We start from the raw sequence: 25,128 nt of genomic DNA, 5'->3' as shown, positions 1-25,128 counted from the left end.
AGACCTATCCGTGTCGCTTACAAACGAACACTGAGTATGTGTTTATTAGTTACGAAAACAAGCACTCTGGTGTATTGGTTAATAAAACGCATACGGATAAAATGCGGAAATAAATAACGTCCCACAGAGATGTAGTGGTGACGGAGGCACAGTATGGGACCCTGGGATTGGCTCCTGATAAAAGTGTGCACTCTTTATGGGCAATTTAAGCCTCCTTGACTCTGTCAGTGCGGGGTCAGTGCCGATTTGACCAAAACAAAGGTTGTAAACATCATTTGCTGAAATAATTAAACTGTATGATTTTTTAATAATTATTTCTTGAACTTTTTCTTCACATTGCTTTTGTCACATATTGCCTGGGATTGTTGTTTTTCATTGTATGTTTTACCCTGTTCCAGGTATCACATCCAATTACAGGGGGTCTTTGATATTTGCAAGGCTGCCTCTTATTTATGCCACCCTTGTAAATAGGGGCAACGTCAAAATCAATGGGCGTGGTGATGGAATGCCCACCGCAGCACCCATTGCCCTCCCCTTTCACGCTGAGTACAGCATGAAAGGGTGCCTTATTTACAAGGCAGCGTTAAGCCATGTTAGGTGGTTTAACGCTGCCATGTAAATAAGGCGAAGCCCCAATTGCCATCACAGCCAGTGACGTTGTGGTGGCGGTGGAGGCTTGTAAATATGCCCCTCAGTATTTCAACACACATTGCACTTTGACACTGCCCCTAATTTATAAGGCTGAGTCAGCGCCAAAAACGAATGCCAAGAAATTACTGGACTTTGAATTGCGATACAAGTAGAAATTATTCATTTCATTCATAGCTCGTTGATTTTTGCTCTTTCAATGGGCAAGTTTAAACTATGGAAACGCATTCTGCAACACATATAGAAAGGGCACATCACCATTATTGATTGTTTATGTGCGGGAAGGTCTCCCTTCCTGTACATAAACAATCGCCTCTGCAGCGCTGGCACCCTTGCAACATGGCGGCAGGTTGCCTGTGTTGATGCTAGGCAGCTTTTGTTTGCACTAGCGGAAACACAGGGGTGTGCCCTATTCTTGTGAATATGGCGCATCCCTGTGTTTAAAAATTTTTGGAGAGCGGCGTTGCCAAATTTGGTGTAGCACCGAACATTTTTATAAATATGCCCCTGTGATTTAAAGGGGCATCTCAAGTTAATAATATATTTGCTAATACCTGCACTCGCTGTTTTTTTGCACTTCTTGCAAAATAAAATTTCCCCAGCTACATCACTCTCAATACACCTTTAAGCAATTCATGTTTTGGCCTCTTTTGGAGTATTTTGTTGCTCCCTCATTTCACATTACTCAGCTACATGTTTATTGTAGTTGCATCAGTAACACAAAGTAACACTGTGTACTCATCTGATGTTGGAACAATTCATACACAGAGTATTTTTTCATTCTTTTTGATTCTTTGTCACTTGTGAGCTAGGCAGGTTGCAAAAAAAAGAGGCCAATAAAGGGTGGTTGGGACGATCTTGCTGTGAATTTTGCTATGTTTGTACATGAATATAGTTGTTATAAAAATGCAACGGAGAACCGTGCGTCTGCTTATATGCATTTTGCAGTGTGTACAATGTATATCAATAACTCAGCATTTCTCACAGCATAGTTTATAGAAAAAGTTCCAGACAATACACCCAACGTTGAAAAGGTACTATACGAAAAAGAACAACGCTGGGTGGACCGCCTCAAGACCAATAAATATGGTCTAAATGATGACATTTGTTGGCACCACTTTGCACGCTGATGCTCGCAGTATGACAATCCCCTTCAGCAATGTGCATTCCCCTGCAAACGGGTTGAGTCAGTAACAATTTTTCAAAACATTTTTTCTGGGTTAGTGTCTTGACAATTATGAGACCATGTTGTACATAACATATAATTAGGTTTAGACGTACAGAATGACCTAAAAATATGTCATCTAACCTGTTAAAGTTGTTCTTCGTTTCAAAACAAAGGTCCTTCTTCCATTTCTGTGACCAGTGCAGTTAAAACGCCATTGGAAGCGTGCTCCCGGCGTCCAGGAGGCAGAGTCAGCACAAGACGCGGAACACGCTTCCGTTGCGGGTAAGTCATCCCCTCATTGCCCGCGCCCAACACAACTTTACAGTATCAGAGTGACTAATACCCCCCTCCTTTGATACCGTTATAGCCTGGGACAATCTGTCCATACCTCCTGAGGGAACCTTTTTTAACATATTTAAGGTAAGACCTCACTTGGGGTATCACAGACTTTCTTGCGATTACGAACGCGGAAAAACATTCATTATTCCCGTTTTTCCTAATAGGTTCATTTCTAAAAGTTCACCCGACTTAGAGGTATGTTAATCTTCTTTTCGGGGTAAATTACTTGTCACAATATACGCCAGTCTGTTAATATGTCGCCACCTTTTACTCGCCCACATGTTCATTTTGTTCTCAATTTCCTGAAATAAGCCTCAATTGCGCTTGCATGAAAATGGTACAATGTATTTCCATTTTTAACTATTTCTTGTACATTGGTTAATTGCCACTAGTGACCCCACCTCTTTCTTTATAGGTGACTTCATAGAACCTCATAAGGGTAAGACTGAAAATATAAACCTCTACCCTTCTACATCACAAATAGTGATATGTAGATTTTTCTTTGTTTATTGTTGTCTTTGTCCTGACGAAAGCTCTTAGACCCACGGGCCAATAGAGCAGAAACATGTCGACGTTCTGTCAATGTTACTAATATATGCTATGGACTCCTAAAATTCCAGTGAGCATATCGATCCTTTTTTTAACCTAGTTGTCCAACGATATTAATAAAAGTGTACCCTTATCGGCTGGAAACTATTTTACTTTCCCTTTTTGTGCCAATTTTTGTGGGGTTATTCGAAACTTCTCTCGAGACTGCCACGAAAAAAACAGAGAACGCCTCGGGTGAGGCTGGCAAGATACAATTTGTCAAACCCGATGATTGCTGCCATAACGTTTGTGTGGGGCGGAGAACAAGATATACCGCTTCTCGTTATACACATCGTTTATGAGGGTTTTACAACACTTCTCTTGGTATAAGTGGTTACAAGTGTCCTATCCACTCTTGATAATTTCTACTCAGTTCCGGGGAACAGATAGGACATCCTTTCCTCTTCCCTCATTTTGATGAATTCACTATAGTTATGTACCTATCTTTGTGTATTGCTTTGTATAAACATGTAGAATTATTATGTTGTTAAAAAAAAAATCATCTTTGGTTCACACGTACTTATTTCCATTGTGCTCTATGTACTTCCATGTACTTGGATCTGTGTGTTTGTTACTTTTCTCTTGAAAAAGCATCTCCAATGCACTACCCTATTTCTCATCCTGTACGTCTATCAATAGCTTTAATCTACATATACTTACCTCCTTTATGCATCTATATACTTTCAATGTACTTACGGATCTATATATTTATCACTTTCTTCTAATTTAACATTTCCAATGCACTACCCTATTTCTCAGCCTACACTTCTCTCAATATATCTTCTAGGCCAACTTTCTGACTCATCTCAAACTTCTTTCTACTACTCTTTCCAATGCACTACCTTATCTCTCACCCTATAAATCTATCAATATATCCTCTACATCCACTCTCCCATTTATCCCAAACCCATACCACTACTATGATCCCCAAAATAACCCTTTCTAGACTCTCTCCTACTCTACCCCTCCTTGCATAATCTGGCACCTCTTTTACTATACCGATCCTCCAAAACAAACCTTTCTAAACTCTTCCCCTCTAAAAGCCCTTTTTGCTCATCCAAAAGCCTCCTCGTACTGCTATGTCCTAAAACAAAAGAAGAAGAAAAAAAGCCTTCACTCTTCTATCCCTCCACTATCCTTTTCAATCAAAATAACAGACTAACATGTTCACTGCTCAAATTTCTTATCCACTATACTAATTCACCACTAATCCTTTATGGGTTCTAGAATAGTGTGCTACTCGGCAATAAAGCGTATCAACACCCCATCAGGGTTACAAGTGCTATAAAAATGCAAACCTTTTCCCCTTTTTAACCCCTCCCCAACTTTTCTCAATCCAAATAACTGACTAACATATCAACCACTCAAATTAATTTCATATTTCACAATACTAATTCACCACTAATCCTCTATGGGTTTCAGGAGTAGCATGCTTCAACACCCCATCAGGGGTAACAAGCGCGATATAAATATAAACCCCATTTTCCTCTTCTATCCTTCTGCTATTCTTCCGAAACCAGATAACTTCTTAACCTATCCACCACTTAAAATTTACTTGCATGTTTCACAATACTAATTCAACACTAATCCTCTATGGGTCCCGGAGTAGCGTGCTACTCGTCGAAAAAGCACTTTGACGCCTCATCAGGGTAGTAAGCGCTATACAAATGCAATTACAATACAATGCAATAGGCACATGGCCAGTTGAAACGTTGGCAATGCATTAAAAAGACGCTTGGTTCTGCACTGAAACATCACAGTCATTTATGGAAGGGCCTTAGGTTCCCTCAGGCAGCTCCTCCTGGAAAGAGGGCTCTCAAAAGCCATATAATAAAGTCAGAATAGAAAAGCCAAACTCTGAACATTGCAAGTGTTTGCAGTTTAATAACCCCTTCCATGCTGATGACGACCCCCAGCCGTCATGCATCACGGTGCTCGTGTGCTGATGACGGCTGGGGGCAGTCAGGAACCCGCCAACTCTTAAAAAAAGCCGCACAGGCGCAGAATCGCGGCCGCGCCCAAGGGGTTAAAAAATTACTGAGCAAAGCAATTGACACTTTACCCCTAAATCAATCACTCACAAGATCTAGCGCAGCTTTATGCACTCCATAATGATGGCAGCAGTAAAGAGCAAAACAAAAGATTTTTTTTTTAAAACTCTCCAAAACAATTTCGAACATATGGAAATATACACAAACACAAAATGCATTGGACTGATACCAAAACATGACAAACATTTCATCTGGCCAATACTTGAAGGAAGCTCTCCCACACAGGCAAAGGGCTGTCCCAGAATCCCTCTTTAGTTGCCATATGGTGTGTTGACACTGTTACTCCTTTCAGCTTTCATCCATGTATCAGTTGGTATCCCAAACACAAAGAAACCTGCCTTGTATACCTGCATGGTCAAGAGAGTACTCATAAAAGCATTTCACACTCACGCTCTAGAGCTTTTTCCATAACATTAATACACCATAGAAACTCTACCAGACTATTCAGTTTGTCTCTCTACATAACCCTTGTGCTAACCGGGAAATTAGCACTCTAAATAAAACAAATTAGGCATCTTAGATCCTGATAAACATGTTGTAAACTGCTGCACCTTCCCCTTAATGTTAACCCGTGGCACAGGCTCTCTGGAGACACAGCCTTATACTACTTACCTCAATACCAGACGCTTGAGCTCCTGCATCCAGTAGTTTACTTTGAGTTGTCTCTAGAGAGAGGCAAAAATATTTAAAATTAGCAATTACTTTTCTAACCAGATGGTAGGCCCTTCATCTATCAGACTGTTTGATTGAATTATTGTCTTTGGTTTCAGATCATCACCAATTATAGGGTTTAATGTAAAACAATCTATGAACAATAAATTGAAATGGTTCTCACCTGTTCACAATAACTCTAATATTCATACTATGTAAATGTCTTCTGTGTTTACTATAAGACACAGTAGCTAGTGGGACCTGGAATAGCAGTGCAACAAGATGAGTGTCATAAAGATGGGGCATGCATCCAGAGAAGTGTCTTCTCCCTACTGCACCCTAGTCTTTTTAAGGAGATCACGGCCCAATTCACAGTCGGAATATTATAAAGAGCATATTTGCTGGCCAAACAAACCTAGAGGTAGAGATCAGTAGCATGATAAGAAACCCTCAAAAAGAAAAGAGGAGGGCCAGAATACTAACCAACAGGGGTTGGAAAAACAAGGGCACCGAGTGCTGATCATGCCAAGAGGCTGCATCGGAAATCAGTTTGTAAACAAGAAGCCATCCTTTCAGGAACATCATACCAGCAAGGGAATATCCATACATAGCAAGGTTTCTTTCAGTTCGCAAAGTCGAGAACCTAAGGTACATTCTAGAGACAACCTCTCGCTAGGACAACTGGACCTAGACCTACAGAAATTTTTTAGCAACTGTTGGAACTGAAAAACATGCTGTTAGTCAGTTTTCTGGTATTCAAATCTAGATCATTTCCTGCTTGGTAGTCTATGCCTATTCTATGGTTCCAAAAGTTTCAAAAACATTGGGCACTCAATATGGAAAGAATAATTCAATCATGATGAAGCCGTGGGATGACTTATGCGCAATAATAAATCATATTAACATAAGATAGCCTAAGCCTATTGCTTGATGTTCACAAATATATTGCCAAGATGCAAAACATGAGTATCCAGGCCTGTAACCAGGATGCTCGTTGGCAGGGTAAAATCTAGGTTTAAACTGAGGTGCAGGTAAATAGGAATCCAAAGACTGGATCGACAAGGCTAGAGGTAGAGAATAAAGATTGTAAAGTTAGGCTTCCCAGATCTATACCAGACTGCCAACATAGATCAGATTTTGGTCTCTAAATGCAGGCTGATAAACCATAGCAGTCCAAAGCCCTCCCTTGTCATAAGTGTTTGAGAATATGTTCACCATCATCACATTTGACAAAGTACTACGAATAAAGATTTACTTGTTTGTATTGCACTGAATTTTGGCAATCTCTTTCCTGTTTAGCCTCAAAATCTAGTTGTGATGGAAATCATACTTGTTAAAAAATACAACTGAACAGATATAGTAAAGAGTAAGGCAGTGAAGGCAATAACAGAGAATGTATGGGCACATGCATGAGGAGAGGAGACATGAACAAAGGAGGTGTCTATAAACAGCCATTGTTGTAGGGATTGTGTAGGAGCATGGACAGTTTGCAGGCAAGAGGAAAGAAGGGATGAGAAAAAAGGAATATGTATGGCCACGGGGTGTGAGGAGGTGATTAGTGTTTACTGATGAGGCATGGTAGAGGAAGCAGAGACAGAAAGGAACTAAAGCAGCGTGAGTAGAAGATGCATCGACAGAGAAAGCATTTGCAAGGTTCTGAGGAAAGTTATGAGTAACAGAATGAGCCTGGAGACAAGAGCAAAGGTAATGTTCAGAGGATCCATGGACAGTGGAGATGCATTCATGTGATTTATCAACAAGGCATGGATAGAAACTGGCAATAGCAGTGATAAGGGCATAGGTGGAACTAGCAATGCACAAGCATTGGCAAAGGAGGCAATATAGAGATATGTGGGGAGGGCACAGCCAGAAGCAAAGGAGAATAGTAATAGACAATAACCAATGAATAAGTTCACTCTTTCAATTAGTTACATTTTTAGACTAAAAAATAAATGGGGTTTGAGGATTTACCAATCCTGTACTCACCAAGCAGGAGGAGTAGCTCATTTGCTGTCTGTTTAGCTGCTTGCCCTTTGTGAGACAGAGGTTCCTGGGCAGAGATCTGCCAAAGAAAAGACGACAATATTTAGTGAGGGGGCGATTATCATTTATGGTCCCACATACTGTAATGTGCAGAAGAATAGGATCTCTGATACTGTGGATAACAGAGCTGTGTGTAGTTAAGACCTTCCTCACAATCCCAGCTCTCTTTCAGGAGCCGAAATGCGTATTTATTATCCCAAATATTTTGGTAACTCTGGGTCCAAGTTGTTATTCTCATTCTAGGGAAAACTCATGATAGCCGGCATTTGAAGCGGGATAACATTCAAGAATTATAGATTCCAGGACCCGGTGTCCTCAAACCAATTTGCAGCCAGCTCATAATGAGGCCACATTGGAAAATAGAAAGCAGCTGAGGGGCTGATGCTTAAACAAATGAGAAACCCAATCATTACATTGGGCGATCAAAGGGTTTGAGATATTAAAAACACTACCCCTGAGCGTTTTGGTGAAAATACATCTGTGAGTGTGATGTGTGTGTGCCACTGATTTTTAAAAGCTGATCTCTGGCAATAGCAGTGCAAAAGGGGGTGGTGATGGACGGAGCATCTGAATCAATCAAACACTCACACCCAGTCAAAAGATCTGGGTTTAATCCATCACCGTTCTTTAGCCCACTCTGCCACCCCAGTTCAGACATGGCCATATGCAAATCAGTCTGACCCTGTGCCTCATGGGAACAGTCCAGCCCAAACTGCCAAGCCATGCCTTTCCTGGACCGGAAACAAGCTTCCAAGGACCGGCTTCTGGCATTTCAGCCGTATTCAGCCCGGGTTGCTTTAATCCAGTGGCAAAGTGATCAAGGGACTCACGTGTGAGCATTCCCTGCCAACCTATGGCAAACAAAGTGGTACAAAAGGGGGTGGTGATGGACGGAGCATCTGAACCAATCAAACACTCACACCCAGTCCACAGATCTGGGTTTGATCCATCACCGTTCTTTAGCCCTTTCTGCCACCCCAGTTCTGAACTGGGGTGGCAGAGTGGGCTAAAGAACGGTGATGGATTAAACCCAGATCAGTTGACTGAGGGTGAGTGCTTGTATTGTCAATGCTCCGTCCATCATTTCCTTTGGTTTTTCTTTGTTTGCCATAAGTTGGCAGGGTATGCTCAGACGTGAGTCCTTGCTCACTTTGCCACTGGAGTCAAGCAAGCCGGGCTGAAGACGGCTGAAATGCCAGAAACCGGTCCTCGGTAGCTTGTTTTCGGTCCAGGGAAGGCATGGCTTGGCAGTTCGGGCTGGAGTGTTCCCATGAGGCACAGGGTCAGTTTGATTTGCACGTGGCCATGTCTGAACTGGGTTGGCAGAGTGGGCTAAATAACGGTGCTGGATTAAACCCAGATCAGTTGACTGGGGCTGAGTGCTTTTATTGTCAACGCTCCGTCCATCGTTTCCTTTGGTTTTCCTTTGTTCGCCATAAGTTGGCAGGGTATGCTCGGACGTGAGTCCCTTGCTCACTTTGCCACTGGATTCAAGCAAGCCGGGCAGATGACGGCTGAAATGCCAGAAACCAGTCCTCGGTAGCTTGTTTCCGGTCCAGGGAAGGCATGGCTTGGCAGTTCGGGCTGGACTGTTCCCAAGAGGCACAGGGTCAGACTGATTTGCACATGGCCATGTCTGATCTGGGGTGGCAGAGTGGGTTAAAGAACGGTGATGGATTAAACCAAGATCAGTTGAATGGGGGTGAGTGCTTGTATTGTCAAAGCTCCGTCCATCATTTCCTTTGATTTCCTTTGTTCGCCATAAGTTGGCATGGTATGCTCAGACGTGAGTCCCTTGCTCACTTTGCCACTGGATTCAAGCAAGCCGGGCTGAAGACAGCTGAAATGCCAGAAACCGGTCCTCGCTAGCTTGTTTCCGGTCCTGGGAAGGCATGGCTTGGCATTTCGGGCTGGACTGTTCCCATGAGGCACAGGGTCAGACTGATTTGCACATGGCCATGTCTGAACTGGGAAGGCATAGTGGGCTAAACAACGGTGATGGATTAAACCCAGATCAGTTGACTGGGGGTGAGTGCTTGTATTGTCAACACTCCGTCCATCATTTCCTTTGCTTTTTCTTTGTTCGCCATAAGTTGGCAGGGTGTGCTCAGACGTGAGTCCCTTGCTCACTTTGCCACTGGATTCAAGCAAGCCGGGCTGAAGACGGCTGAAATGCCAGAAACCGGTCCTCGCTAGCTTGTTTCCGTTCCAGGGAAGGCATGGCTTGGCAGTTCGGGCTGGACTGTTCCCATGAGGCACAGGGTCAGACTGATTTGCACATGGCCATGTCTGAACTGGGGTGGCAGAGTGGGCTAAAGAACGGTGATGGATTAAACCCAGATCCGTTGACTGGGGTGAGTGCTTGTATTGTCAACGCTCCATCCATCATTTCCTTTGATTTTTAAAGACAATGGGTGGCATTTTCAGCCTTCTGTGATAAAGATAACAGGGGACTTTTTTTAGTGCTCTCTCATGAGAGGTGTCAGTAAATGGGCAGGAGTGGAATCCACATCTCTACTATATAATCAGGATTTGTGTCCATCACACCAGCTGATCATCTTTATTGTTCAGAAGATACAGTGATTTCATGATAGAAGAGTCTACTCAAAAAATCCCCTACCATATTGTGCAGTGCTGCAAACCCTTCGGGTAAAGAAGCCTCCTTGCAAGCTTTTGTGACACCAGCTCTAAGGAAATGTTCGAGAGGCTGAATGGAAAAGAACATGAAATTAGTAAGGGAGAAGCCTTTAGAAAGAGAGCACTCATCCATATGGCTTTCAATTTCATTTATCACATTCATTTCCAACTATATTAAATGATTACTGCACATAAACAACAGATCTTGACCAACTAAGCAACAAAATCACAGCCATCTGACACCACTTGGGACATGGCCCTTCCTAAGGATGAATAAGCATCACTTTAAAAATTAGAGGACAGGATCAAGCTCCATCTTCACGAAAGAAGTTCAAGGCAGTCAAGGGGATTGAAGTGATCTAGATCCTTGTGGTGGACAGGCGATCCACACTCTCAAGGTGGTCAGTGGTTGACTGGGGAGAGGTAATCAGTATCACCACGAAGGAAAAAGTGATCAGAAGCTTTACAGGGTGAGAATCCTCAAGAGGTAGGAGAGTAAGATCTTCTGTGGCAAGTGAAGTTCAGGATCCCAAGAGATTTGATGCAAATACCCAAAAGGGAGAGGAGAGGTGATCAGAATTCTCAGAGGGGAGAGTTGATACGGATCTTAAGATAGAAGTTGTTGATAAGGCTGCTATAGGGGGAAAGGTGACATTGGGTGTTACAAAGTGTATATGGTAAGTTCCCAAGCTTTTAGATGTTTTCTATAGGACATTTATGAGGCACGTGTGAACTATAGCTATTAAGAAAACATACAAGGACAGATTTAAAAAAATGTGAAAACCTTTTCCAAAGTATATAAACCAACTCATGAAAAATAAGGTAGGTGTTGGTCCAACGATGGAGGTTAAAGGGAAGAAGTGATCTGGATCCATAGAAGGGGCCCATGATTACAATTCTTATGAGTGGTATCAAGTACAATTGTAACAATAAAACCAGTTGGATAATGTTACTGTCTCAATATGGGGGTTACAGAAAAAGTAAAAATAAGTTATACATTAAAAAGTTGTGAACAAGTTTGTTTTTAACTCCTAGTGAGGCAGGAAGGCTAATAAAGTGAAGGAAGAAAACATGACATGGTCTTGATTCAAAGTTTTACTTTTTTGACACAATCAATCTCCAAAAGCATTACTTTCCTCTATGTAGTGGTGCACTGACCACACAAAAAGGCAGTTTCTCCCAAGAAAATTGAAAATGAAAGGGTTTTAAAAAATAATGCACCAGTGCAAATAATTTCTGTAATTCCTTAGATTCCATCTGCATTACTGTGACCCTCATTATGAGTGACCTATCATAATCTGCTATTTCACTGTGAGTCCAGGAAGGGCAAATAACAAGGACTCACATTTTGGGAGCAATAACATATGGGCGTCAAATTTCATTTACTGTACTTGTTTTTCCCCGGGCTTTTGAGGAAACACAGCAGAGCTGCCATATTCCTCCAAACATCATGATTCCAATGAGACCTGTACCATCAGAATTATTGTGTCACTTGTAATGAAGGCCCAACTATGATATCCCTGGTGAAAAAAAGAGAAGACCCAGATAATGACCACTCTGATCTGGGCTCTAGGTCAGATGTGTTGAAAGCTACAGAAAAATCCAGCAGAGATCTGAAAGACAAGCAGAGAATACCCCCAAACCCAACATTTTCTCACTAGACACCCCCTTATGATTCGCTTCGATACACCATGGACATAATTCATTCAAACCTACAGTAGATATTTCTGAGGGGTACATTTGCCCCAGACATACCTTTATCAGGCCAAAGGTGTTCTCTTTCGGCAGGCTTGCCTGGAGGTATAATATCTCTCGGAACACCCCTGGTAGTTCCAAAGCCAGCTGGTCTGGGGGAAGCAGAGTCGCCATTGGGCCAAGTGTCAGTAACACCTGTTCACTGATCTACAGGAAGTAACACAGAAGAGAGTACATGTCTCTGACCTCTGTATATGTGAAGCAAGGGGACACTGATTGTTTTTGTATGGCAAAATACTTGTGGTGGAGATGCATGTTTATGCATTGTCATAAAAAAAAAGTCATGGCATGGGTTAACTTGTACTCATATGCCTGCATTCAGGAAGTTCTTACCATACTCAGAATGTCAAAAATTCAGAGTTCCTTCTCCTGGATTCACTATTTATCAAATCTTTAATTAGTCATGGGGTCTTCCCTAGAGAAGCAAGGGGGTTTGTAGTGTTACAGTAGTTACCAAATTTACACTTCAATGAAAATGGTGCCCACAAGTATCAGCAAAAACATGAAACAATAGTGTTGTTGTATAAAAATATTGATCAATTATTTATTTAAAAAACATAATGCAAACAATTTATAATAAGTCACAACATGTACAAAATTACAAATTTATTCTAGGTTTTTACAAACGCAAAAAACATTCATCAAGCGCCTTTGTATTGATGTTCATAGTTACCAAATATCAGCTAAGTCTAGAAATGTTATTAAATATCTATGTGCAAATGTACGAAAATATGGGCCTAACATTATGTATCACTGTATGTTTTCAGAGTAGAATAACTGAATCGTGAACGAGTCCTTGAAGAAGGTGCAAAATAAAGAGGCACCGAAACGCTGCGTCGACACTTTTTCGTTCCTATGTCCCAGTAATTTTTAACAAAAACCATTGTATAATTGACAGTATGATGTTTTAATAATAATTGTTTTAAAATGATGAATGTTTTTTGCGTTTGTAAAAACCTAGAATAAATTTGTAATTTTGTACATGTTGTGACTTATTATAAATTGTTTGCATTATGTTTTTTAAATAAATAATTGATCAATATTTTTATACAACAACACTATTGTTTCATGTTTTTGCTGATACTTGTGGGCACCATTTTCATTGAAGTGTAAATTTGGTAACTACTGTAACACTACAAACCCCCTTGCTTCTCTAGGGAAGACCCCATGACTAATTAAAGATTTGATAAATAGTGAATCCAGGAGAAGGAACTCTGAATTTTTGCTATTGTTGACCCAATCCTTTTCCTGATAGAAAGGGTAGCTCCCAGACAACCTATTTTGTCATACTCAGAATGTAACATTTATTTCCTAATTGAAAAAGTCACAGTTTCTTATTTTATTTATGCCACGTTACAATCACTTTGCAGAGGAAGCCAGGTTGCCCCATACTTACAAGACCCACGCAATTTAATTTGCTCCCATGTCCGGATTTAGGCCCACATCCATCAAAGGAAAACCCGGTTGCAAACGGGCAGATCTCAGAATCTGCCCCTTTGCGCCCGTTATTTTTGCATTTGGGATGCATCATCTCGGGATGCATCATCAATGGGCTCTGGCTGCCCGGGGGGGCAGCCAGAGCCCATTGGGCTGGTTGGGCTCCATTGGGCTGGTGTTGGGCTTGTTGGGCCTGGGGTTGGGCTAGGTTTGGACTTGACAGCCAGAGCTCATTGGGCTGGTTGGGCTCCATTGGGCTGGCGTTGGGCTTGTTGGGCTTGGGTTAGGCTAGTTTTGGGCTTGGGGGTTTTATAACCGGCCATCTTGTGTCATTAGCCACCATTTTGGTGTTTGTGACACAACAGCGACCCTTGACCCTTCCAGGTAGGTCGCTCACCCTCCGCACAGCACCGTCTGTGCCTCCCTGCCCAGCTGCCGCTGCTGAGGAAGTTTGAGGCCCTCCTCCACCCGCAGGCTACCACCTGCGCCTCATCCCTGGTAGCCAGTGGTAGGCTGTAGGTTTGCTCATCATCCATTGTATTGCCTGTATCTTCTTTCATTGCTCCCGTTGTAGTGACTGCATTTTCATTGTTGTGTCTGTGACTGCTGTTGTCTGTCTCCCCTGCTGCCTGTACGTGGCTTTGCCCGTTCTCTCCCTCTGTTCCCCTTGCTGCCCCCGTGTCTCTCTCCCCGGTTTCCCTTCTGCTCCCCTCTCTGCCCGGTGTCTCTCTGCCCGTTTTTGCCTTCTGTTGCTTAGCTGCCCCTGCATTTCTGTGACCTTTCTGCCTTCTGTGCCACTCTTTTCCCCCGTTTTTTGTGACCTTTCTGCCCTTTCTTGTGACCTTTTGCCTTCTGTGCCACTCGTTTCCCCCCATTTTTCTGTGATCTTTATGCCCCTCTTGTGACCTTTGTGCCTCTGTGCCACTCGTTTCCCCCCGTTTTTTGGGACTGTTCTGCCCTTTCTTGTGACCTTTGTGCCTGTGTGCCACTCGTTTCCCCCTGTTTTTTGTGACCTTTCTGCCCTTTCTGGGGACCTTTGTACCCTCTGAGTCACTCGTTTCCCCCCATTTTTTGTGACCTTTCTGCTGTTTCTTGTGATCTTTCTGCCTTCTGTGCCACTCGTTTCCCCCCGTTTTTTGTGACCTTTCTGTCCTTTCTTGTGACCTTTGTGCCCTCTATGCCACTCGTTTCCCCCTTTTTTTGTGACCTTTCTGCCCTTTCTTATGACCTTTGTGCCTCTGTGTCACTCATTTCCCACGATTTTTCTGACCTTTCTGCCCTTTCTTGTGACCTTTGTGCCTCTGTGCCACTAGTTTCCCCCCATTTTTTGTGACCTTTCTGCCCTTTCGTTGTGACCTTTGTGCCTCTGTGCCACTCGTTTCCCCCTGTATATTTGTGACCTTTTGCCCTTTTTGTGAGCTTCTGCCTTCTATGCCACTCGTTTCCCCTCAATTGTTGTGCCCTATTGCCTTCTGTTTCCTTTGTCGCCCCTCGCAGCTGCATCCCCTACGGCCCCTCCCCCCGAGCTGCCCATTCGCTGCCTCCACCTCCCGCCTCCCAGCTGCTCCTCCCTCCGAACCTCCCCATATAGGTCGCCCGGTGCGCGGTGAGGAGAGCGACCCTTGACCCTTCCAGGTAGGTCGCTCCCCCTCCGCACAGCACCGCTTGTGCCTCCATGCCCAGCTGCCGCTGCTGAAGAGGTTCGAGGCCCTCCTCCACCCGCAGGCTACCACTTGCGCCTGATCCCTGGTGACCAGAGGTAGGCAGAAGGTTTGCTCATCCTCCATTGTATTGCCTGTATTTTCTTTCATTGCTCCTGTTGTAGTGACTGCATTTTCATTGTTGTCTGTGACTGCTGTTGTCTGTCTCCCCCGCTGCCTGTATGTGGTCTGTGCCCGTTCTCTCCCTCTGTTCCCCTCGCTGCCCCCGTGTCTCTCTCCCTGGTTTCACTTCTGCTCCCCTCACTGCCTCTGTGTCTCTCTGCCCGTTTTTTCCTTCTGCTCCCCTGGCGGCCCCGGTGTCTCTCTGCCAATTTTTGCCTTCTGTTGCTTAGCTGCCCCTGCATTTCTGTGACCTTTCTGCCTTCTGTGCCACTTGTTTCCCCCCATTTTTGATGACCTTTCTGCCCTTTCTTGTGACCTTTTGCCTTCTGTGCCACTCGTTTCCCCTCTTTTTTCTGTGACCTTTTTGCCCTTCTTGTGACCTTTTGCCTTCTGTACCACTCGTTTCCCCTTGTATTCTTGTGATCTTTTTGCCCTTTTTGTGACCTTTCTGCCCTCTGTTCCACTCGTTTCCCCCTCAATTGTTGTGCCCTTTTGCCTTCTGTTTCCTTTGTCACCCCTCACCGCCCCGCTGCTGTGTCCCCTGCGGCTCCGCCCCCCTGACTGCCTATTCGCTGCCCCGCCTCCCAGCTGCTTCACTCCCACCTCTCCATATATGCCACTGGCTAGCTGCACCTGTTCGTGCTTGGACCGCGCCTAGCGGCAGAACCCCTGGCCCTCGCACCCACCATGACGACCGCCGCCACTACGATGCCAGCACTCTGCACGCTCTCAACCCCGGACAGACCCACAACTGCTTCAAGGCCGCCCCAAAACGCACACACGGTCCCTTCACCTGCCGGAACTGCAGCTACACCAGCCACAGAGCCAACAAACCACCCGGCATGAAAGACCTCAACCACCTCCACCCTGACCTCCACCGACTACATCCTCCTCAGAGACCTGAACTTTCACCTTGAGAACAACATCAACAACACATCCACAACCCTGATGAATAACCTCGCCAACCTCGGACTGAGACAACTCGTCACAACACCCACCCACTCTGCCGTCCACACGCTCGACCCCATCTTCTCCTCAAGCCTGCATGTCTCCGTCAGCCACTCCTCTGGACCGGCCATCGCTGCAGCCACTTCACCTTCCAGAAACCCACCACACACCACCGCACCCAACAGACCCCCCGGCGCTGCTGGAGCAAAATCACCGAAGGCCAACTACATGCAAACCTCGCTCTCAGCCCCCCCACCGAACCCTCCAACACCGACGTCGCTGCCCACAACCTCAGACGCTGGATCGAGGACTGCGCCAACACCCTCGCCCCGCTGAAGAAAAGCCCCCACAGAGACACCAGCAAGAGGGCAAGCTGGTTCACCGCAGAACTCCTAGAATCCAAGCAAGCCTGTTGGAAACTAGAGAAGAAATGGCACAGTGAACAAACTCTGGACAGCAATGCAGCACACAAGGACGCCATCCGCCACCACCACCACCTCATCAGGGCTGCCAAAAAGACCTCTTCAAAGACCACCTCGACAACAACGCACACGACACCAAGGAGCTCTTCAACATCGTGAAGGAACTCTCCAACCCCAGCTCCAACACCAACGACATCCTGCCGTTGCAAGCCCTGTGCGACTCCCTCACCACCTTCTTCCACCGCAGGATAGCAGACAACCACGACAGCTTCAACACCCAGACATCCCCAACTGACAGCAACACAATAGACCCTCCGCACACCATCTACCACGTGCCCTTGCTAGCCTGGGCCAGCGTGAGCGTTAATGACACCATCAAGACCATGAGCACAATCCACTCCGGCTCTCCGTCGGACCCATTCCCGCACCACGTCTTCAACAAAGCAGTCAGCTCCATCGCACCCCACCTACGCAACGTCATCAATCTCTCCCTTGAGACCGTGACCTTCCCAGAGAGCTGGAAACATGCTGAGATCAACACCCTACTCAAAAAACCCAAGGCGGACCCAAGAGACCTCAAGAACATCCGACCCATCTCTCTGCTCCCCTTTCCGGCCAAGGTCATTGAGGAAATCGTTAACAGACAGCTAACCCGATACCTCGAAGAGAACAGAATCCTGGACCCTTCCCAGTCAGGGTTCTGCAGCAACCACAGCACCGAGACCGCCCTCATCGCTTCCACCGACGACATCAGGACCCTGCTAGACAATGGGGAGACTGCAGCACTCATCCTCCTAGACCTCTCCGCCGCCTTCGACACCGTCTGCCACCGCACACTAAGCAAACGGCTCCATTCCGCAGGGATCCGAGACAAGGCTCTGGAATGGACCACCTCCTTCCTCCCCGGCAGAACCCAAAGCATCCGCCTCCCCCCGTTCCGTTCCGAAACCTCCGAGATCATCTGCGGCGTACCCCAAGGATCCTCCCTTAGCCCGACACTGTTCAACATTTACATGGCCCCGCTTGCACACGTCGCCCGACAGCACGACCTCAACATAATCTCCTACGCCGACGACACTCAACTGGTCCTCTCCCTCACCAAGGACCCCATCAACGCCAAAGCCAAACTCCATGAAGGAATGAAGGCCGTCGCCGACTGGATGAAGATCAGCCGTCTGAAGCTGAACTCGGACAAGACGGAGGTCCTCATCCTCGGCTCCAACCAGTCAGCCTGGGACGACTCCTGGTGGCCAACGCCACTGGGGGCAGCCCGACCCCCACCGACCATGCACGCAACCTGGGAATCATTCTCGACTCAACACTTTCAATGACCAAGCGAGTCAACGATGTCTCCTCCTCCTACTTCAACACCCTCCGCATGCTCCGCAAGATCTACTAATGGATCCCGACAAATACAAGAAAGACAGTCACCCAGGCCCTCATCAGCAGCAGACTCGACTACGGAAGCACCCACTACGCGGGAGCCCCAACCAAGCTCATCAATCGACTACAACGCATCCAAAACGCCTCGGCACGACTGCTCCTCGATGTACCACGACATGGCCACATCACCACATACCCCCACCTGAGAAACCTGCACTGGATCCCCGTCAACAAGAAGATATACTTCAAGCGCCTCATCCACGCACACAAGGCCCTCCACAAGACCGGCCCGGCCTACCTCAACGGATGGCTCTCCTTCTACACCCCCAACCGCCAACTACGCTCAGCCGACCTCTCACTCGCCACTGTCCCGCGCATCTGAAGAACAACCATCGGCGGGAGTTCCTTCTCCCACCTCACCGCCAAGACATGGAACACCCTCCCACTGAGCCTACGACAGACCCAAGACCTGCTGACCTTCAGGAGGACACGAAAGACCTGGCTGTTCAATCAGTAGCGGCCCCCACCTCCCCCCCTGCACCTTTCAGACCCTGGCGGGTATGTAGTGCATGTAACAAATGACTGATTGAACAGCCGGTCACGGAGGACACTGGGCAGTTTAGCTTAGTTGACTTAAGCTTTGTTTAGCTTTGTGGTGGGTGTGGTGGCGTTCTGTTGTGCGTTTCTCGTGATAGTGGCAGCGAGAGCCATTGGTCACCAGCTGTGAGGGACGGTGAATGGTGTCAGCTAGGAGATCTGAGGAGCGTCGCTGCACGGGGCCCATTGACAGAGAGGGATAGCGTGCTTGGAGGATCCGCGTGTCCTAGAGGCCATCCACCTCTTAGAGGATGCAAACCGCACTGACATGCTGCGGCCCGACGTGATGGTGAGACCCTCTAGGAGCGCAGCGAGTGGCAATCGCCTGTCAAACGCCCGCGAGGTGGGAAGCGGGGCGCTGTTGCGCGGCCTACCTTGGTGTTTAGGGAGGGGGCGACACGGCCCAGGGAGGGGCAGGGGACGCGGCGGTGAAGCGGGCGAGGGGGGGTGGCGTCCACAAGAGGAAACGTGGCAATAAGAGAGGTGCCGTGGTCCCAGAACAAGGGTGGAGCGGTGGGGGGGACGTGCCCACCATGGTGAACAGCGGGGGGTCTTCCCCCCTTGCTTATTGACAGCACGGAGGAGGGGGAAGGGGCAGGGGAGGGGGCATGGGGGGACATGGGGAGAGAGGCGGCTCCCCAAGAATGGCTATGCCTATGGCTTTTTTTGTGGCACATGGGCAAAGAGACGGTGACGCACTACCTGGATGACTTTTCCTGGTAGGACTGCCTGGTTCGGTGGACTGCCAGCAGCAGCTGGACAGTTTTACAGTGCTCATGGGCTACCTGGGTGTGCCTCTGGTACCAGAGAAGACACAAGGTCCAAGTACGGGGCTGTCATTTCTGGGTGTAGAACTAGACTCTGTAGCCATGGAGACCCGTTTGCTGGGAGGTAAGAAGGTGCATATGCTGCTGTTGATTGACACCATGTTGGCCAAGCAGAAGGTAACGGTACGGGAATTGCAGGTTCTCTTAGGGCACTTGAACTTTGCTTGCCGGGTGGTGCGAGCGGGGCAAACCTTTTGCAGACGTCTGGGCGTGTCCCTTTCCGCTTTGACACTACCGCACCATCATCTGCGCCTGTCGGTGGGTACGAAGGAAGACCTGCGCATGTGACGTGCGTTCTTGGAATGATTTAATGGTATTCCCTTGGCTCCCCCAGAGGAGTGGGAATCGGACGCGACCATCTCCTTGGACGCGGCGGGTGGGTGGTTTTGGACTGTATTGGCAGGGGAAGTGGTGCGCTGAGGTTTGGCCCCCACGGTGGCAGAACGGGGGAAGGAGCATTGCATTTCTGGAACGGTTTCCCCTGATGGTGGCGGTGACGGTGTGGGCAGGGGAGCTGGCACACAAAAAGGTGATTTTTAAGGTGGATAACATATCGGTGGTACATGTCGTGAATAAGCAGTCGGCCAGGGACCCACAGGTGCTCAAGTTGTTTAGGGTATTTGTGCTGCAATGTTTGGAATATGACATTTTGTTTCAAGCCCGGCATGTGCCGGGGGTGGACAATGACATAGCGGATGCTTTGTCTTGTTCACAGTGGCAGAGGTTCCATGGGCTAGCCACGGAGGCGGATGAATGCAAGATGCCGGTGCCGACAGGGATGTGATCAGTAGGAGAGAAAGAGTTGCTCAACTGGTAAAAGGATCAGTGGCTGTTTCAGCGTGGAGGGCGTACGAGCAGGCTTGGCGGGACTTTTTGGACAGTGGGGTGATGCGGCTAGACAGTCATGGGGTGAGTGGTGAGCAGGTGGTACACTTCATTTTGGCAATGACGGACAAAGAAATGTCCAAGGTGACGATCGCGGGCAAGCAGTCGGCCATAGCATTCATGGGAAAATTGTGGTGAGGCTATGCACCGTCGGCGGGTGAACTGGGTGCATGTTTTTTGGAAGGATGGGCGTGGGAACGAGGCGCCAATGCCTCACAGCGCCACCCGTTACGGCGGGGATTCTTTTCGACTTGATAAGGCTCATACCGGAGATTTGCCGCAACAGAGAGGAAGCTATTCTGTTTTCCACGCTAATGTTGTGGATGTATTTTGGGGCTTTTCGGGTGTCAAAGCCCCTGGGGACAAGAGGGAAACAGGGGGTACAGTGGGGGGAGGTGGAGTTGCGAACCATGGAGGTGGCGGTTTAATTGCGGCGCTCGAAGACTGATCAACGGGGAGTGGGGAAGTGGGTTGTCAAGGGACGTGTGGCGGATCGGGCGGTGTGCCCCGCGGTGCGGGGTGAGATGCTGGTGTCCAGGGCGAGTGATGAGGCGGGTGAGGTTTTTGAACGGGCCGAGGGTAGCCGGGTGTCAGCGGCGCAACTACTTTGGGTTCTGCGGCATGCCCTTCGCGCTATGGGTGAGAACACCAGACTGTTTGGGGCGCACTCCTTTCGTATAGGCCCAACAACAGACGCGGCAAAGAAGGGGTGGGGAGGGAGGATTTGATGCGACTTGGGTGCTGGTAATTGGACTGTTATAAGACATACATCAGGATGTGGGGTTTCAGGGAGGAGAAGGCTTGATTTGTTGTTGCTTGTCTCACATATGTGTCTTTTCAGGTGCGGAGGCGGGACCGACCATAGCAGGATTGTCCATCCTCATCTTAGGACACTCTTTCATGAAACAAGCGGAGCGATATGAATGGGACAAGACCAGGAATTTGAATCTAGCATTGGATCCTAGGCTTTTCGTTGTTACTGGCAAGGGAAGGAGGGCATGAGGTGGCATGAGTTAATTCCAGCGCTGAGTAAGGTAGTTAAGGGGGGAGTTTGCATGGATGTTCTGGTTATTCATTTAGGGGAAAAGGCTTGGCGTTGCTGAAACAAATGAAGCAGGATTTGCTGGAGATTCAGCTGCAATGGTCTGGTTGTCATGTGATATGGTCTGAGTTTATACCGAAGAGATGTTGGAGAGAGGCTGAACGGGCGTGAAGGAAGATTTATAGGGTCAGGAGAGTTTTTTGTGACATAGAAGGGTTTGGAAGGAGGGAACATCCAGAGCTGCGCTATGCGGCAGTGTATTTCTTCAGGGAAGATGGGTTGCATATGTCTCGCTATGGCATGGAATTGTATATAGTGCAGTTGAAGAAGGCTTTGGACAGAGCGATAGGGGTGTGCAGATACCCGAAGCATCAGAGTCCTAGTGGGGGGGTCGGAAAGCCGCTGGGGTCGACTTTCCAGGTGGCTTTTTTTCTGGTCAGTTGTGGTATAATTATGTATAGTTACAGGTATGAAAGAACATAAGAAGTTTATCTAGTTAGGTAGTGGTAGAAAGGATAGGAAATTGCAAGTTGTGTTTATAATTCTTGCAGGGGGAACACGTTTAGGGGAGGGGGTGGGGGATAAAGTAGGAAGACAATATTTAGTTAGGTTTAGGTTTGTACGGCACAGGCCAAGGGAACTTGTATGTAAGGTGCACCTGTTTCCGAAAAAGTTGAATTTTTCACACCATCAAGCTGGTCTGTGGTCTGTGCTGCCCCCCTTTTTGGCCCAATAGGGCTTTGGGGTGGTGTCCAACCAGCGGGAGGCCTGTCCCCCCGGGGGTTTTTGGGCCGGGGGGCAGCCAGAGCCCATTGGGCTGGTTGGGCTCCATTGAGCTGGCATTGGGCTTGGATTGGGCTAGTTTTGGGCTTGGGAGTTTTATAACCGGCCACCTTGTGTCACTAGCCTCTATTTTGGTGTTTGTGACACAACAGCCGGTCAGGGAGGACACTGGGCAGTTTAGCTTTGTCCCGCCCTCCCTCCCTAGGGAACGAGCATCGAGTTGGTTTTTGCGGGGTTTGTTGTTGGATATCTCATTACTTTTTCAGCTAGGTAGTTTTCTTGGGAGCAGGTGCATCGGGGAGAATTTTGTATTGGGGTTGTCGCTGGAACAGGTGCTGGTGTGGTGCGCTATGTTTCTTTGGGGCGTTTTTTCTAGGTCAGTTGTGGTTTCATGATTTATAGTTACAGTTATGAAAGAACATAAGAAGTTTACCAAGTTAGGTAGTTGTAGAAAGGTTAATAAATTGCAAGTTATGTTTATAATTGTTGCAGGGGGGGACATGTTTAGGGGAGTGGGTGGGGGGTAAAGTAGGAAGTGAGATTTAGTTTTGTACGGCACAGGCCAAGGGAACTTGTATGTAAGGTGCCCCTGTTTCCAATAAAGCGGCCTTTTCACACCAACAAGCTAGTCTGTGGTCTGTGCTGTTCCCCTTTTTGGCCCAAAATAGCGATTTCGCTATTTGGGTCCGCTAGTTACAGAGAAATTATACCAGATGGTAAATAGCGAAAACTTTGAAAAATGCACTAAAGTGCATTTTTCAAAGTTGTAGGTTACACACACACATGTCCTTGGGGCATGTGTGTGCACAACATGTGTGCACAGATCAACTTCAGGGGTGCAACAGGGTGTCCTTTTGACACCCTTGCACCCTTGTAATTGCATGCACAATTTCCCATTCGTTCCCATGGGCCTGTAGGCCCATAGGAATGAATGGGAAACCATTCCTTAATTGCGACTCGCAATTTGCGAGTAGCAATTGAGGAATGTTTAGGAATCGGTATTTTTATAGCAATTCCTACATGCATAGGCTTTTGCGATTCCATAATTGCGATTCCTTAATAATCGCAATTAAGGAATCGCAAAAGCCTACCTTGATGCATGTGCCAGTTAAAGTCTTACTTTCTGGTAATGGTTAAATAGTATTGTGACAATTTCTACACAAGAAAGACAGGATGGCATATGCCTATGAGTAAATTCAGATGTGATGGGTAGAATGGATTAACCTAAATCATTTGTACTTTTGGTTGCATCCTAATCCATCACTCTTTTGCTCAGTTTGCCACTACAGATAATGATCAAGAGTTATCAAATCATTCTCGGTCCTTCTACAATAGGAACATTTCATTTGAAGCTAGTATGTTTGCACTCAATGTCAGTATATGAAAATTCAGACCAATGTATGACTGACTGGGCCTCATTAGTGCCGCTCTGAATATGGCCTATGGCACAATGGACTAGGGCGTCCCCATTTTTATGCAGCCATCAGGATAAGCACTTAGGCCGTCTCACTTAGAAAAAAAGTGATGAATGGAGTGCTAGGTTTAATCCAAACCATTGGTAATTAATTGGGATTGAATTCAAGTCCAAAGTCTTTTGTTGACTTTGCTACTAAAGACAGACAGTAACCAACCGCAAGGTATCAGTCTGAGCCATCTTCCAGTAGTAGCAGCCAAGACCTGTTTAGTGTTTCTCAGTGAAGTACCATAGATGCTCACTCACTGACAGCTGCATGCTATTTATTACCACTGTTCATGCAGAGAGAGGGGCATTATGATCCTCACAAGGCTCCACCTTTTGTGAATCATGGCCCCTTCCTCAAATGATCCATGGTGATAAAAGGGATATTACATTTGGCACTTTTGCATATTTTTGTAAAGTATGTGGTACTGGTGTCTCAGTAGATAATAGTAGCATGCTTTGTCTCTCTCAAGAATCCATTCTGACTTGAAAACTTACCTTGCACTTTTCCTTGGTGTTCATGCATGGTATGTCAAGATAGACCTTGCAGATAACATAGCCCTTCAAATATTGTGGAACAAGCTTTGCGTCTGTGCTCTGGGCAAATGCCCAAGTTAAGGATTCAAAGGCTGCAGAGAAAATACAAATCAGTTCTGTCCAAAAGCCCACTTATGCTCTCTCTATATACACCCTTAACCCTACCAACTTTCCCCTTCCCCAGAATACATGCTTGTGGTTCATAAAAATCAAGGGGAGGGTGGGCAGTTTTTAATGACTTTTAACACACTCTAATACCTCAGCTGTTGCTCAAAATAATACAGAGCATATCAATTTTACATACAATGTACAGAATCTGTTAATTTTATGAAGAAAAGTGAAATAATTTCTCAGAGATAAATTCAACACCCAGAAGATTTTGGAAAAATTCTCAGACAAACTCTGCAGCTGTTGATTAAAATGAAACATACAATTATATAAAATTATCCCTGGCTTTTTCTGAAAAATTGCAAGTATTCTTGTAGTGGGTGCGCGCTCCATCCCGTTTCCGAGAAGCTTCCAAATACTAGTTTATACTTACCACGGCAGAAATACCAACAGTGAGTGAAAGTTCTTGCTTTCTTCATGATGGGTAGAAAGCGTTCAAGGATGAAACCCTCAGAATACTTCATTGTGGACACTGTGAGGTGACAACAAAAAACACGGCTCAGACTGGTTGCATAGTGGAGGCAAAAGCCTGTGGTGCGCGGGTGTACACAGGTGCCACCGCGGAGATGGGAGTCCTGTAGTGCCCTTCAAACTGAAACATACCACAAATAGACCTTAGGACTGGGATGTACTTTGAACTGAATGGTTTGCGTTGCTCCCTGGGCGGAAGGAAGTCTCAAATTGAACTCTTTTACATTTCAATAAATTATTCACTCTTTTAAATTATTTTCCAAATCAATTTTATTATTTGCTGCTTTTTATTCCATTGTGTCATATTACTTTCTTCAGTTATACAAAGATGTGTTTTTTTTATACTTCAATGCCTTATCATGCACAAAGGAGTGCAATTGATGACCCCCTCCCGCCCAGGGAGCAACGGAAACCATTCATTGAAATCATCCTCATACTCAGGAGGATTTACCAATTTGCACCAACG

At 46.4% G+C, this 25,128-nt stretch overlaps 1 protein-coding gene across 1 annotated transcript in view; it reads right to left on the bottom strand.

The window, feature by feature from the left end:
* Positions 1-24,631, bottom strand: part of LOC147708720 (uncharacterized) — a 241,214-nt gene extending 216,583 nt beyond the window's left edge. Inside the window, exons 1-6 of the mRNA XM_086927370.1 lie at positions 24,565-24,631; positions 23,985-24,115; positions 11,881-12,027; positions 10,109-10,195; positions 7,432-7,507; positions 5,407-5,459 (exon numbers count right to left, since the gene is read on the bottom strand). Coding sequence (XP_086783496.1) covers positions 5,407-5,459; positions 7,432-7,507; positions 10,109-10,195; positions 11,881-12,027; positions 23,985-24,115; positions 24,565-24,610 — 540 coding nt within the window. The 5' untranslated portion in view covers positions 24,611-24,631. The remainder of the gene's footprint in view (positions 1-5,406; positions 5,460-7,431; positions 7,508-10,108; positions 10,196-11,880; positions 12,028-23,984; positions 24,116-24,564) is intronic.
* Between the last annotated feature and the right edge of the window lie 497 nt (positions 24,632-25,128).

This window comes from Lissotriton vulgaris, chromosome 6 (genome assembly GCF_964263255.1).
Source record: "Lissotriton vulgaris chromosome 6, aLisVul1.2, whole genome shotgun sequence".
NCBI lineage: Eukaryota > Metazoa > Chordata > Amphibia > Caudata > Salamandridae > Lissotriton > Lissotriton vulgaris.
This window is presented reverse-complemented; position numbering and strand designations above follow the sequence as displayed.